The sequence below is a fragment of the Mastomys coucha genome, unplaced genomic scaffold (assembly GCF_008632895.1).
Source record: "Mastomys coucha isolate ucsf_1 unplaced genomic scaffold, UCSF_Mcou_1 pScaffold2, whole genome shotgun sequence".
NCBI lineage: Eukaryota > Metazoa > Chordata > Mammalia > Rodentia > Muridae > Mastomys > Mastomys coucha.
Window position 1 is genome coordinate 10,912,406 of NW_022196902.1, and position 15,991 is coordinate 10,928,396.

Genomic DNA, 15,991 nt, shown 5'->3' on the forward strand with positions numbered 1-15,991 from the left:
TGTACATGACACCTTTCTGTGGTATTGTTAGAGCTTGACTAACAAGATTACAAAATCCAATTTGAATCTCATAGAGTGACCGAGGACAGATTATTACTCCAGGGGGATACTGAAAACACAAGAGTCTCCGCAACTTCTAGCTTTCCCCTATTGTAACTGGTGTCTTAAAGTTTCTCTTCAACCATCTACATAATGGGAACAGTAATGTCTACCACCTGCAGATCTGTCAGGGGAGACTTAGCAGACGTGGGAATCCACTGTTTTAAAGAACAGATTTCTCCTCTGGCTGAATTACAGTTCAATACTGACTCTGTTATTTTACTAGCTATTTGACTTGGTATGAATGTAAAGTACTTTCCAAGTGTCTGACACATAATACATTTTAAATAATTAGCCTGTGTCATTTCTCCTTTGAAAATTATAATTATCCACTGGCATTCATCTTTATTATCTACAGATATACATAAAGTCATACATCTGATAACAGAACTCTCAAATGGCTTTTGAGGGTCATGTGTCCTATCCTTTCTTATCACCAAAGCCTGCACTCCCTAGATACAATGTTCATGTCTTTCTCTTTGGCTTCAGAGGCAGAAGGCCAGCCATAATTCTTTCCAGTCTTTGAAGGTTAAGCCAGCTATATCAGTTAATAACCTCACTAAAGGTTATCCATAACAAAGAAGGGAAGTCCTAACTACTCCAGTCAGAGATAGCATTAGTTATGTTTATGGCTCCTTTAAAATCTGTATGGCATTTACAGGAATGCACATAGCAAGGGAAAATGTTACCAAAGCAGACATGCATTTAGCTTAAATGTTACATAGTCTGTGGCCATCTATGAATCTATCCCATAGGTGGTCTTTCTTTAGAGAAACCTACTTTTCTGATTCTCTATAGTCCTGGTACTTTATTTGTTCAAGTTATCAAATGTTTAATGGCCATTTCAATAAATCAAAATTGCTTTCTCTCTACCTCCTGTTAAACAGTATAACTGTGTGGATCAGCTCTCATACTAAGTGATTTAATATTCCTATTCAATTTGTTAGAACCACGCATCATTGATTTGTTTTAACCTTTGACTGAAAGTCTATAATCTTTCTAAATGAGATGAGCTGCTATCCTTGCAATCCTGACTTTCATTATCAGCTAATTTCTGCTTTCTCTTTTGAAAATCTCTAAAAGAGAAACTGCAATATTCTTCTTTCCGGGAATTAAATATTCTGGTTACATATTCTTAGGAGTGTGATCTGATTCAGTTTTTCATGGCTATAAATACTAACAGTAGGTATGTAAATAAAATCCGTGATAGAAACTTAAAAGAAAGTATCTCAGGAAGTTAGCAGGCTCATAGGCCATTGAATCTCTGTCACCCCCACCCACTGTCCCACTTAAATGAGAAAAGTAAATGCCATAGCTGCTCCTTCCCCATAGGAGGAACAACAATATGAACTAACTAGTACCCCAGAGCTCCCAGAGACTAAACCACTAACCACAGAGTACACATGGTGGGACTCATGGCTCCAGCAGCATGTGTAGCAGAGGATGGCCTAGTCAGTCATCAGTGGGAGGAGAGGCCCTTGGCCCTTGAAGTTCTATGCCCCAGTGTAGGGGAATGCCAGGGCCAGGAGGTGGGAGAGGGTGGGGTGGTGAGCAGGGGGAGGGGTGAGGGGACAGGGATTTTTTTTTTTCTGGAGGGGAAACTGGGAAAGGAGATATCATTTGAAATGTAAATAAAGAAAATTATAATCATAAAGAAAAACAACAATAAAAGAATTTAAAATGCCATATAAATTAGTGGAGCTATCAAGGATTTCTCAAGACCCATTAAGTGAAAGGTACTCCTTCCTCAACAAAAGAGTAGAGTCTGAATTCTCCCTCTGGCCCCGGTACAGACATGTCATTCTGTTTTCCCCCAATTACTATTTCTCCCTTAAGAATCAATCTGACTGTGCTTGTCACTCACCTGCCCAAGAGACTGCCCAGAGGAATTCTGATTCACTGGGAGAAGTGCTAAGGAGATAGCAGGAATAATTCCGCCCTTGATGAGATACTGTCCTCATCCTCCGCAGAAGCCCCACCCACAGTGCAGCTGCTTACAGGGCCATCTTGCAGCACTGCTGAGCCTGGCCACTTTTCAGAGCTCTAACTCAAAAAAGTGTAGTTTTTCCTTTTCCTTCTTTTTAGCTTGTTTTCCTTTCGATACTGGCGAAAAGCCTAAGTCTGCTTTTCCTGAGACTCTTCTATTTCTAATTCTTTCTCTGAAGCTTGCTTCCCTTTGGCCTTACAGTTGGTGGACAACCTCCATCACTGAACATGCTGGCTTTCCTGGATCCTAACTCTAAAAGGCATGGCCTTCTATCTGTCTTTTCCCCTACAGCTCTCTCCTCCCAACAGCTGCTGAGATCACAGCTTACCTGCCTTGTTTTCATTTTAAAGTTTAATGAAATTATACTAGGGCTTCTTTCTGAGTCCCTTTCTAAATTCTTTTATTAATGAGACTCAGAACTCAGAATGGAAGCCATGTTCTGTGGGTATCAGTAGGGTGTTTTGTAGAAGCGTACTATGAACAGACATAGTAAAGAAGTATCTCTCATGAGAGAAGTAAGTCTAGACAAACATCTGAATATGTCTATCATGTTTTATTTTAAAAGCTTTTTCTGGACCAGCCATGATGGTGAATACCTGAAACGGTGAATCAGGAAGAAAGCTCCAGGTTCAGTGAGAGACCTTGTATCAAAATACAAGGAGGAAAACAAGGAAGACATCTGATGTCAGTCTCTGGTTTCTACATGTATACATTATTCCTGAATTTAAAAACCCCTAATGCATACACAGAAATAAATATACACAAATGAATGTCACAGAGGCAATGGAGAAGTAAAACAGATATGTGGGTACGGCCTGGTTTATCTGAGTAGCTAGCACACAGCTGCCAAAGTAGATCAAAGGATAAGGCAAAACTGGCATGCTACAGAAGTAAAAAAGTTAAACGTAAACTAGACCATAAAAACCAGCCATCAGGTTCTCACTGTCTGCTGTCTCTAAGACTCACTTGGGAGCCTAAGAAAAGTACCTTTTCCTAGACCTCCCACTGAGGCGAGGCAGGAAGCAGTGGCATCAGGAATACAAAAATGTTCAAAGAGCTTGCTTTTTGGCAGGCTGCATCCTTAGTATAATTTTATTGGGTTGGTAGTAGTATTAAAGAAGAGGAAGTCCTTGAGTTCAAGGCCAGCTTGTTCTACAGAACAAGTTCCAGGATAGCCAATGCAACACAGAGAAACTCTGTAGCCCAGGAAGAAAGGAAGAAAGAAAGAAAGAAAGAGAGGAAAGGAAGAAAGAGAGAGAGAAAATCAAAGAGCAGAGAGTCAAGACAAAGAACAGTAAAGAGCTCTGTCTCAGGATGTTCTGCTATGACTAGAAGAAGGAAGGTCAAGCTCAGCAAGTGTACCTCAGAGTCTGAGTTTTTGATCAGTACCTAAATCATCCACCAACACAGTTAGGTCAAGCCAGGGCAGTACTCAAGTCAGTCTCTTCTAGTGGAGAAACTGAAACCTAAAATCTGAAATTCTTTGTCTAAGACAAATCCTTATAGTGCATGCTTAGGAGAAAAACAACTACTACTCGGAACGAACTGCTCTCAAATATTACTCTACAATGTTCCCTTAGGCGGGAACAGAGCAGACAATATTACAAGCCATCTTGTTAGTTTATGCTGTGCTTCTGTGGGCATGGTGTTGTTCTTGGGTAAAATCTACCTTTTCCTACCCAACATTTAGTTACAGATCATGACACATGCCAACCATTAGGAGGGATTCTTGATTTTGGTAGTTTTTCCAGAGTTAAGAATGAAAAGGAGATATACCATCTGTCTTAGTTAGAATTTCAATGCTATGAAGACGCACCATGACCAAGGCAACTCATACTGGGACAACATTTAATTGGGGTTGGCTTAGGTTCAGTCCGTTAGCATCATGGCAGGAAGCATGGCAGCATCCAGGCAGGCATGGTGCTGGAGTTGCTGAGAGTTCTATATCTTGTTCCAAAAGCAAACAGGAGGAGACTGGCTTCCAGGCAGCTACAAGGAGGATCTCATTGCCCACTCCAACAATGATACACTTCCTCCAACAAGGCCACACCTCCTAGTAGTGCCACTCCCTGGGCCAAGCATGTTCAAACCACCACACCATCTCTAAAGGGAGGTGGTCATAGACAGAAGGAGATATGAGTGATATAATGTGTATGTGTGTGGACACAAGCCATTATGTGTATGTGGGGGTGTGTGTATTGTGCACATCTGTACATGTGTGGGAGGCAGGGGCATGAGTGTACTCTGTACATATGCATGTAGAGGTCAGACGTTAACCTCTATTTCCTTCCACCTTATTTTGGAACAGGTTCTCTCACTGAACCAGAAACTCATCATTTAGGCTAGGACTGACTATCCAGGGATCCCATAGGGCTCAGCTGTCTCTTTCCTTCCACTGGTGTTGAGTTACAGATGAATGCTACCTTACTTGTCTTTCATGTAGGTGTTAGGGATCTGAACTTTCCTTATAGAGCTACCTCCTGGTGTCTGGCTGATATAATTTGAAAAATAAACCATAATTCTGATACCCTTCTAAAGGGTGGCCTCTTCTTGCCAAGCTAGACATGATAAATCTCAGTCTATGTAAAACGTGCTTAGGTCTTTGCTCTGGCGTAATGTATACAGGTAGGCACAATGCCCAGATTCAGGTTGATTCCCAAGTGGAAACTACAAACCCTTGCTTACACCACATCAGGCAGAGGCCTTACGTGCTGAAACTTTACCTTGTTAACTCTTAAACAATCCAGGTGATTCTGGAAGACTACAGCCAGGATAATAAACATCTCTTCAGATAAAATGACTATACCAAACTGTATAGTCACAATAAAAAGGCAGTTTTGAGACGGTAAGTGCCAGGGTGGGTCACAATGTGCTCCTTTACCAGTGATGCACAATTGTTCCCATGTCAAACTAACCTTCATTACTTCCACCTGCAGGTCCTCATTGAGTGAAGGTGTCACTTTCACTGCATTCAGGATCTGATTGAGCAGCTGCTTCTCATCAGAGTCTGTCTCCATGGATACAAATCTCTCTTCTGACAGGAGCTTCTGTAAAGAGACACAAGGCAGTGATTACAGCCTCTTCCTATTGTGTCTTATTATGGCTGATGCTCTTTTTTTCCTACTGTGGAGTATCTAGTTGGAGGTCATCAGGAAAGAACTCATGCTATGAATTCTATAAACTATCATTAAAAGGAAACATGCATAACACTTCAGAAAATGGGTTTTGGAAAAAGTATCTTTCAAATACTAGGTAATTTACTTTATGTTTCATCCAGTAAAATGCTATGTGCTGGCCATCTAGGTTATTCAGGTAGTAGGAATAAAGACTGGATGTGCTAAGAAAGGGGAACCCAACTCCACAAAATAGTCACTCATGGACATATCCTTTATGAATGTAAGTTTTGTTACATAAAAGGAAAAGGTCTTGAGAGCAAAAGTTCATTTTTTTCAGGTATGTTTGTTTCCACAAATTATTCTTGAATTCAAAAAACCCTAATATATATTCCACTAGAAAATGAAGGCATTTACTTGCACGAGGACATCAGGGGACATATGGATTAGTCTTTTGCCACTCAGGACAATGCTTATTTTTCTAAAATTTCTATGCTTATGAGCAGACAACTCCATTCTCTCATGTTTCTCAAGAGCTACATAGATGAAGCATCCAGAAGACATAAAGTATGTTCCCTGGGAATGAGCAAACACCTTTGGAATGGTCTGACATAAGACAGTTTTCCACAGCTTGTGCCACATTCTCAGGTCAGAACTTAGCCGGCCATCAGGGAACATTCTATGCTGTCTCACCCTGAAACCCACAATTCTCACTCACAAGGGTTGCAATTAAGTTGTTCTCCCCAATTCTGAATTGGTGCAATAGGTAATTTTCCCACTGAAACTCAGTATTGGATTTTATGCTTATTTACTGGTGGCCTAATTTGTTCTTTTCCATAGTAACTTAGGTGCAGCAGGAATCTGTTTAAAACCCTATAGTATCCCCTAGAGCAGTCCAGAGTGGAAGTTACTATAGAAACTCTTATAGTATTAGTAGGGCCCTGGCAGAGCCTCTCAGCAGACAGCTATATCAGGCTCTTGTCAGCCACCACTTGCTGGCATCCACAATAGTGTCTGGGTTTGCTGATTGAATATGGGAAGAATTCCCAGGTGGGGCAGTCTCTGGATTGTCCTTCCTTCAGTCTCTGCTCCACACTTTGTCTCTGCAACTCCTTCCATGGGTATTTTGTTCCCCCTTCTAAGAAGGATCGAAGTATCCACACTTTGGTCTTCCTTCTTCTTGAGTTTCTTGTGATTTGTGGATTGTATACAGAAGTAGAGGCTCACAGCCATACATTGGACTGAGCACAGGGTCCCCAATGATGGAGCTAGTGAAAGGACCCAAGGAGTGGAAGGGTTTGCAGCCCCATAGCAGGAACTATAATATGAATCAACTCGTATTCCCAGAGCTCCCAGGGACTAAACCACCAACCAAAGAGTACACATGGTGTGACTGATGGCTCCAGCTGCATATGTAGCAAAGGATGGCCTAGTTGGTCATGAATGGGAGGATAGGCCCTTGGTCCTGTGAAGATTCTATGCCCCAGTGTAGGGGAATGCCAGGGCCAGGAAGTGGGAGAGGGTGGGTTGGTGAGCAGGGGGATCAGGGAGGGAAAGTTTTTTTTTTTCAGAGGGGGAACCAGGAAAGGGGATATCATTTGAAATATAAATAAAGAAAATATCTAATAATATCTAAAAAAAGTTCCTATCCACTGTGACAAATGCAGCCTATACTCAAATACAGTCATCACACATACACACATATAATATTAAAACATAATTTAAAAAAAGAAAGTCTTATAGTGAGAAAGGCTTGGACATTTTGTATTTGTGGCTATAGGGACCAAGGGACAGACTCATGAAAGGAAGACTAGGATTAATCACTAACATGAATAAACAAGTCCTTGAAAACATGAAACTTTAACTTTGTTGTAAAGTTGGCAGAGAAAAAAGTGGGAAACATAAATGATACTAGAGAAAATGGAAAAACGCAACAGGTCTAAGCAAACCCTTATTTATTTCTACAGATGGCCTAATTCTAGAAACCAAAAGCCATTGAAGAACATTAACGAAGATGGTTTAAGATTTCCTATGCTTTTGTATGTTAAAATACAGTTTATCTACTTCCAGTCTACTGAGGCTAATGGAGCTAATTTCTGACTCTTGAATATGGCTCTACTTTCAGAAGAAGGCAGCTGGGTCTCTCTGACTCTAAAAACCAGGAGAATTGTCCACAAGGACAAATGACATTGTAGGCTTGAACTTCACCATGATTTAGAGACCAAATGCCTTAGAAAATCAATGTAAATCAGCCATCGCCTTTATGGGTTAGGGATTACAGTAATTCTGTTTGGTTTAAAACACAAACTCTCAAGTAGTTTGACTTTTACGATTAGGGTTTTACCCTGTTTTGTTCTAGAAACAAAATATGTTAATCTGTTCACCAACATAATTATAGAATAAAAAAGCAAAATAAGACAGATTCAGAAAGACAAATATGATGTTTCTTTTTTTTTTCCTGGAGCCTGTATTTTACAGAGATACATAAAATCATATATTATATATACACACAGACTTAGGATATGGAAACAGAGGGGCTGGAGTGGGGGAGAAGGGAGGAGAGAGTAGGGTGAATACTATCAAAGAATATGGTATATCTGCATGAAATATCTTTCTGAAACCTCATTACCAAGCATGTGGAATATACTCCAATTATAATGCCATGCCATGTGCAGAAAAATGGATACAATGAAGACCATCATACTCAGCCAGTCTCAGAGAAACAAGCATATTTTCTCTCATTTGTGATTAGCAAGTATCATATTGATTAAAAAAAAATATGGACCCATGGTATGAAAGTAGAAGGGAACTGTCTAGGGAAACAAAGAGGCTCATGGGAGATGGGAGCCAGGGGATTTGGGGTTGTCTATTCAATGTATAATGTATAATTGTATAAAAATTTAATAAGAGAAATTGATAGAAAAAAATCATAAAAATCTCAATTTACTATTAATCTTGATTACATAAAAATCACAGATGTGGAATGCAGATGAGATGTGAACTGATAGGAGCTTCTAGAGTTCTATTTTGTTTGGGACTCCTAACTTTCAAAAAAGTTCAACACTATGAAAAAAGTTTATCCTTATGTGGGCTTAGCTGAATCCCTATGTATCAATGCTTGACTACATTGACCATGTAATGTCTCTAGAGAAATCCTGGCGACTCTAAGATCTGGCCCCTCACGTGGCTATTATCTTAATTCAATCTAAGATTCAGACTGAAGACAGTTACATGCTAACGATTTATTCTTTCAATGCCAAAGTGGTCTGTTAACTTCTGTCACATGACTGCATCCAGTCAAAGTCATACCTGCATTCCTGCCAAAGCATGTTGGGCCAGCTTCACATTCTTTGATTCCAAAGCCAACTGGAGAGGCAGCAAGCATTTCTCCCTGGCAGACACAGATACAAGTACAACGTGTGAGCTCAGCAAACCTGGCAGTCATGCACTGTAAACTATATGCATAAGCGCCCCCCACCTCAACCCCCCAGCTCCAATCCACATCACCACCACCACAACCTGTCACCCCAAAATCCCATGACTATCACCCCAAGCCCCATCACCACCACCCCAATCCCACCACCACCCCAAACCTACCACCACCCCAAACCTACCACCACCACCATGCCGACCCCCAATGTCATCACACAAAAAACTAGAACCCATCATGAAATTACACATGGATTAAAGATCAACAAAGCTGTGCAGAGATGACAATGCATCAGGAGCTTGCCCTCTTAATATGGCTGTGGGAAGAACAGCTACAATTACTGCATCTATAGTATGCTAAGTGCCATACAGAGCGGTCTTTAAACACATATTCCCATTCCCCAGATTAATACATTGCTCATACCCAGTACACCAAGTATGAGTAGCTCTAGGGAGCAGCATTTACATATATTTCTATGTCCTACCTAGGAAGTCACTGTATCATGACTTACATTCTTTATCCATATAAATTAAACTTTTCTTAATTTGCCAATTTCTACCCAACTCAAAGAATATAATAGTCACTCATAATAGTCTATAGTCTCTTTCAAGTCCAGAAAATAAATATACTCATGGCAGAAATATAACCACACATCAACAGCTTTGGTCAATGAAAGACACAAATGCACATGAAAGATGGAGCACTATTTAGATTGCCTAAAGCTTAAAAACAACAATAACAATCTGTATTTTCAGCAGAAGCCAGATGGACAGGAGAGCGAGCCACAGGATTAGTCTAGAGTTACATTTGTGGAGGAATAAGGTCACTGTTATAGAATACAATGAAATGGATAGCTTGATTCCTTCCTGCCACCCCACAGCTCTGCAATCTTCCTGGGAAATCATCCACCAGTTCCCCCACTAACTGAGAATCTACTTCCTGATCGCAGCTGTGAAGGCAGCTGACAACAGGCCAGCCGGTAGAAGACCTGGTGCCTAATCCTTTTCACCTCTCTCCTTGCCAACCCAATGACCCAACAGCCATTTTTACATGATGATCAATGAACAGTGCTGCCAGTTTACAGTAGGCACATCCTTGGGCAGATAGATGAATTGCCCAAATATGGTAATTCCAGATGGGTGGTTGTAACTTTGTTGTTATCAGTATTGCCTGTCCTTCTCAGTGACAAGGCAAAAGCACTGTTGAACTTACAGAGGGAGAGACAAGGCTTCCAATTTTGCTTCTTTTGATCCATTACAATCCGTTCATAAGCTTGGAGAGGTAATGAGAAGAGTGAAAACAGAAGGAGTCAGAGTCAGGGGTTGATGGTGTAACAGCAGAAGCAACCCTGGATTTTGCCCTGAATCAATCAAGTCTCCATCAGGATGAAGTTACTAAGAAAGAACCGAGTCAGATCTGACGGTGAGGCACAGCACCAAGAAGCCACCCAGTAGACCCAAACCCCTCAAAGCTGAATAGCCTGGAGCAGGAGAAATCTATGAGGTAGTTGCAGGCTGATATTGCACATGAATTGCATAGTATAGACCAAGGCAAGTGTGAGTGCATTCTCTTGTAAATATCACTTGGGAAGCAATACTCTATTCATACACAACTGAATAATCACTACCATCCCTCTGTCTACGTAAGTAGCCCCTACAGCACTTACTCTACCCTGTGACTAATTTGAACTAGGTTGCTGACAAATTCCAGGAGTGCCAGGCTGTATCATGACCCTGAAACCCTTACTAGTTTTTTCTCCATGCTGTTACGAAGGCAGGCCTGGTAGCAGGAGATTGTTTCAACTAAATTTGTGCTGGGTTGAAGGTATCAGTTTTTGTGAACGTTGTGGTCTATGAAATCATCCAGACATGAATCAAATCATAATTCTGTTAAGTCTTAGCCACCCATCTACTAAAAAGGCCAATCTTAAAACTAATACTGAGATGGGAACAATTGTTTATATTTGTAATTCCAGAATTTAAGAGGTTGAGGCAAGAGTATTGTTCTGAGCTTGAGGCCAGCCTGGTTTACATGTCGAGTACCAGGTCAAATTCTGTAGTAAGTGAGATTCTATCTAAAATAAAATAGAATAAAAACCAAAATCCTACAGAGTTGAAGTGAGGTGTGCATGGACCATAGAGCAGAGAGTAGCAGATGTTTTCAATACACAGACAGGTAATATGAGCTATGCATTTCACATGGTCTCCACTAGAATTGCTCAACTCTGCCAGATATAAAAGCAGTCATAGACAATAAGTAAATCAATAAGCAAGGCCATGTTCTAATAAACCTGTACTTACAAAACCAGCTAAGGGGCCAGATCTGACCAACGTACTGGTCTGCCAGGTCTTCACACAAATTATGCCTGAGATCATGGACTAAGGAGATTTAGCCTTCTCATGTTTCCAAAGGATTTTCACAGGACATGGAGCTAACTTGCCTTAAAGGGCATTAACAAAATAAAAGACAGGGCCAAAATCTCTATTAGAAAATAAGTGCTTTGGAGAAATATCACTGTAGGCAAAGACATCACTGGGCACTAAACCAAGCTATCCTGGCCACCCATTGAACCAACATTTGGTGCCTGCAATGTGCCAGGCGCCATATACAGATCTGGGCACAAGCCAACAAAGAACAGGTCAAAGCAGTTGCCTTTACTTATTCATATTCAGAATGAACTAGAAGAAGAGAATTGTTCTTAGCATGTATTGTTTCCATATTTAGTTTTATTTATAACTACGACTTTAAAATAAGCCTATCTAGCCTCAGGTCACATTAGAGAAAGCTTGGGTTCAGGGAAGTCTTGCAGCCTGCCCAAGTCCACTCAATTCATGTGTATTGGAGATAATTCAAATCTAACTCTGATATCCTAAAACAAATTCTTCCTAACCTCCCTTTTATATTAGAAGTGTAGAGCAAATAACAGCTGTTTCTTAACACTTTTTAGGTCATGGATATAAAGAAATACAGGACAAAAGGGGAGGGAAGAGGGGAATTGTATGTTCAAAGTACATTAAACACACCAATAAAATGTCCTTGTGAAATCTAGCACCGTGTACAATGAAAACAGGTCAGTTCAAAACATTACTTAGGGGCTGGTAAGATAGATACATGGCTGAGTGGAGAATGCATTTGCCACATAAGCATGAAGCCAGAGTTCGGAGACCACATAAAAGCTGGGCAGCTATTGGCAGCCACCCATAATTCACTTAGAAAGCAGAGACAGAAGATCCAAGGAAAAACTGCATAGCTAAAGTAATCGAGTATTTTTTCATTCTACTTCTGTGGTAAAGTGCTCTAACTTGAGGCAGCTTGAGGGAAGAGAAGGTTTATCTTAGCTTACAGATTATAATAGATCACTGACATAAGTCAAGGCAGGAGCTCAAGCAAGAATTTGATGCAGAAACCATGGGGGAAAGCCAATGCTCATGTGCTTTCCACGCCCCTTCCTCCCTCCAAAGATTTATTTTTATAAGTATATATGTGTGTGCTTGAGTGTATGTATATGTACCATGTGTGTGCAGGTGCTTGCAGAGACTAAAGAGGGTGTTGTATCTTATAAAACTTGAGTTACAGGTGACTATGAGTAGGCCTGATGTAGGTGCTGGGAATGGACTCCTAGGTCTTCTACAAGGGCATCAAATGCTCTTAACCTCTGAGCCATCTCTCTAGAGCCTTAGCTAACTTGTTTTATATACCCTAGAACCTCTGACCCAGAGCATGATACTACTCACAGTGGGCTAAGGCCTTGTACCGGTTGATTTTACCCTAACCCTAACCCTAACCTAACCCTAACCCCAACCCCAACCTCAACCCCTATGGTGCATTTTCTTGATAGATGCGGACCCAGCTCACTATGGGCAGTGTTACCTCTGGGATGGTGTCCTTGGAACTATAAGAAAGCCAACTGAGCAAGCCATGAGGAGAAAGCAAGCAAGCAGCATTCCTCCATGGCCCCTGTATGACTTCCTCCCTTAGAGTTCATGCCTGACCTCTTTTAATGATGGATTGTGATACGGATGTATGTAAGTGAAATAAGCCCTTTCTTCCCCAAGCTGCTTATGTTCTTAGCATTTTGTCATAGCAGTAAAATCCCTAAGATGGGCCTCCTATATAAATTAACAAGACATATCCAAGGTCAATCTGATCTGATCATTCATGAATAGAGACTCCCTTCTCAGGGCACTCCAGGCTGTATCAGCTGACAGTCAAAATTCACTTGGACAGTGAGTTTGGCAAGCTCTGAATTAACAAGAGACCCTGCTTCAGGAAATAAATTGGAGAACAACTAAAGAAGACTCTCAATATCAACTTGGGGCCTTCACATACACCTACACACATGTGCCTACATGTATGTAAATACACATACACACACATTACGCATACACATTACTTAAAAATAAACAAGTAATTAGATGAAACTGGCAAACACTTTCTTCCAGACAATTTGTGTTAGTTACTACCTGATAGCTGGGATAAAACACCATGCATGACTAAGGCAGCTTATGGAAGGAAGGGTTTACATGGGGATAAACATTCCATAGGAATAAGAGTACATAAATCACCACTTGGAGGGAGTGGCAATGGCTGCAGGTTGCCATGGCAACTGGAGCCAGAAGCTGAAAGCTGAGGAAGCACACAGACAGGAGTGAACTAGGGATGGCGGAAGAGTTTTAGACCTTAAAACCACCCTTAATGACCCATCCCCACCAACAAGGCCATACCTACTAAGCTCCCGTGAACAGCACAAATGACTGGGAACCAAATATTCAAATACCTGAGAATACTGGGGACATCTCATTCAAAGCACAACAGGAAGGGATGTATTATTTTCCAGGAGATTCGTGGGCTCTGCTCTCCTACCAGTTCCACAGGCGTCCTGAGTCAATGCATTGAAAGTGAAGAACTTTGCCCAATATAATAGAAACTCAAGGGTCTGTGCTGAGTCAAGGACTCTTTGCCAGCTCGACCGGGCTTAGGATTCTGCTAGATAGCCTCTGACAAGATTCTACACCAATAGCTGGGCATAGATTCAGGGGGATAGCTGACTGTCCTTCAGGCCCTCTTATTCTACAGTTATTTAGTAGTCTGTCTCAGATCCTTCTTCGGCTGGAAATGAATGCATGCAGGAATTCACAGCACTCATGGGGTACATCTGTTTGTTTTCCCCCTGCCCTGTGATAGCACTAACTATCCTCACTTACCTTCCTTTTGTAAAGTGAGTTTAATGAGAGTGTGTGACAGTCCTGCTAATATGGGCTGAGGATGAGATTTATAATGAAGATGCAACATTCAGTCCCCTTGACCTTTCAGCACACAGATAAATCATCTTTTCATCTTTCTAGATGCTGTCTCACTGGGAAAAAAGCATAGGAATACCAACATTTACATTTATTGGCTACTTTTTATGCACAGGCACATGCAAATTCATTCTAGCTTAATTAGCTGAAGGCAGCAGGCTCCAGTTTCATGTCCTGACATGGTGTTATTCCTCGAAAGATAATTAGCAGTATGCTATTCTCACGTCAAAGACATTATCCTCTGACACAGTGTCTGGTCATGTCAAGGAGACTGACTCTGTCTCCTTAACTGCTCTGTCATAGATCACAGACAATTTAAATTGGGCTCAAAGGCGACAGAGGACAAAGGCAAATTTAAAAAGAATTGGAGAGAATTACAACTTGCTAATAATTACCTGCTAACATGAGAAGAAATAAGATGTTCTAGTGAAACCACATATTTTTCAAAATTTGAAGTGATTCTTTTTTGATGCTCTGGGTGGGAAGCATCAACAGGGCACTTTACATTTAAAATGTATGCTTATACTCCACAATGCTAGGACTCTGATAGGAGCCACATGTTAAGTCACTATATGATCATAGAGTGTCTCCTGTTGAAATTGGTAGCTTTTATATACAATATGCTATGCTATACTACTTCATATTTATCCAGGTTACAACACATAAAAGTTAATTACAAAACCAAAATTCCCATTTTATTGGATACAAATTTAAGTTGTATAAATTGAAAGTACAGATGCACTATGCTTTGAACATGTCTGGTTGCCACCAAAACTCATGCTGGAGTTTGATACCCAGAGTTGTAATGTTATGAGATGAGGCTGGGTAGGAAGTATTCAGTCACTGGGACAGAGCCATTCTGAGGAGACTAATCTTCTCTCTCAGGTCTAAGTTCTTGCTCTCTTGGAAGCAGATGAATTGTTTGTCCTTGTCATGTTCTCCCACGATGGAAATAGCCCAACCTTAACACCCGAGGCCAAGAAGATGCAAGACCCATGATTTTGAACTTTCAGAATGGTAAAACCAAACAAATCTTTTTAAATAAATGGCCCCTTGTGGGGTACTGGTCTGTGCAGGCAACCTGGTCCTGGTCAAGTAACAGGCCTGGAACTCCGGAGACCCAGTGGGTGGCAATTTCTACCAGCCACGCCTCCTGGGTCCTTGGCTCCTGTTTCAGTCCCAACCCTCCACAGCTCCCCTGGCTCCCCCACATACTGTAGGAGAGGTGTGTGCTATGTAGACAATGCCCCAAGCTCCCAGCATTCTAGCTGGATCCTACCCCTAGTAATCTGACCACAGCCAGGTATGCCCCACACCACAGACAGGTAGCCCAGCTCCACCTTATAAGTGGCGGTTCCCCCCTCCCCTCTCTCCTTTTCCCCTCTTCCTCTCTTGCCCTTCTTCCTCTCTTCTCTTCTTCTCTCCTACTCCTCTTCTCTCCTTCTCCCCTGCCCCCTCCACATGGCCATGGCCAGCCTCTACTTCCCTATCTTCTCTCTCTTTCTCCTACAATGCTCATGCCAGCTGCTGGGCGCCCGCCCCCTGCCCCGGCCCGACTTTCCCTTTAGCCTCAGGGCATATTGAGTTGCCCTGGGCCCCCAATTTGTTCTCAGCTCCTCTGCGGTGTCCAGCATTGCCTGCGGCTCCCAAGGAGCAAGAATCTGTAACTCCCCTCAGCTGTCTCTCACCCACTCTCCGAGCACTGGGATACCCACATCCATTGGCAGGGCGGGGTGCACAGCAGACAGACACCTGTGTCTGCCTGGCCAGAGCATAGGAACTCTGGTGGGAAAGGGGTCATTTTTCCCAATCCCTTTCATATCCCCACTGCCTAACAGTGCCCTGGTGCCTGGTATGCACGCGCTATGCCCAACAGTTCCTCACAAGTATTCTGTCATGTTGAGAAAACAAAACAAAACAATAACAACAAACTAAGATGAGATGAAAAAAAAATGAAGGTAACTTGGCCAAGGACCCATGGCCACAGCAGAGAACACCCAATTTTTCTTTCTTTCTTTCTTTTTTTTTTTCAGGGACTTTGAACCAAAATAAGTTTCTTTTC

The 15,991-nt window shown here is 41.7% G+C and overlaps 1 protein-coding gene across 1 annotated transcript in view; it reads right to left on the reverse strand.

Annotated features, from left to right (window-relative positions):
- The window catches only part of Arfgef3 (ARFGEF family member 3), a 165,182-nt gene that overhangs the window by 113,723 nt on the left and 35,468 nt on the right, over positions 1–15,991 (reverse strand). Inside the window, exons 3-4 of the mRNA XM_031380518.1 lie at positions 8,509–8,590; positions 5,002–5,133 (exon numbers count right to left, since the gene is read on the reverse strand). Of these exons, the coding sequence (XP_031236378.1) occupies positions 5,002–5,133; positions 8,509–8,590 (214 nt within the window). The remainder of the gene's footprint in view (positions 1–5,001; positions 5,134–8,508; positions 8,591–15,991) is intronic.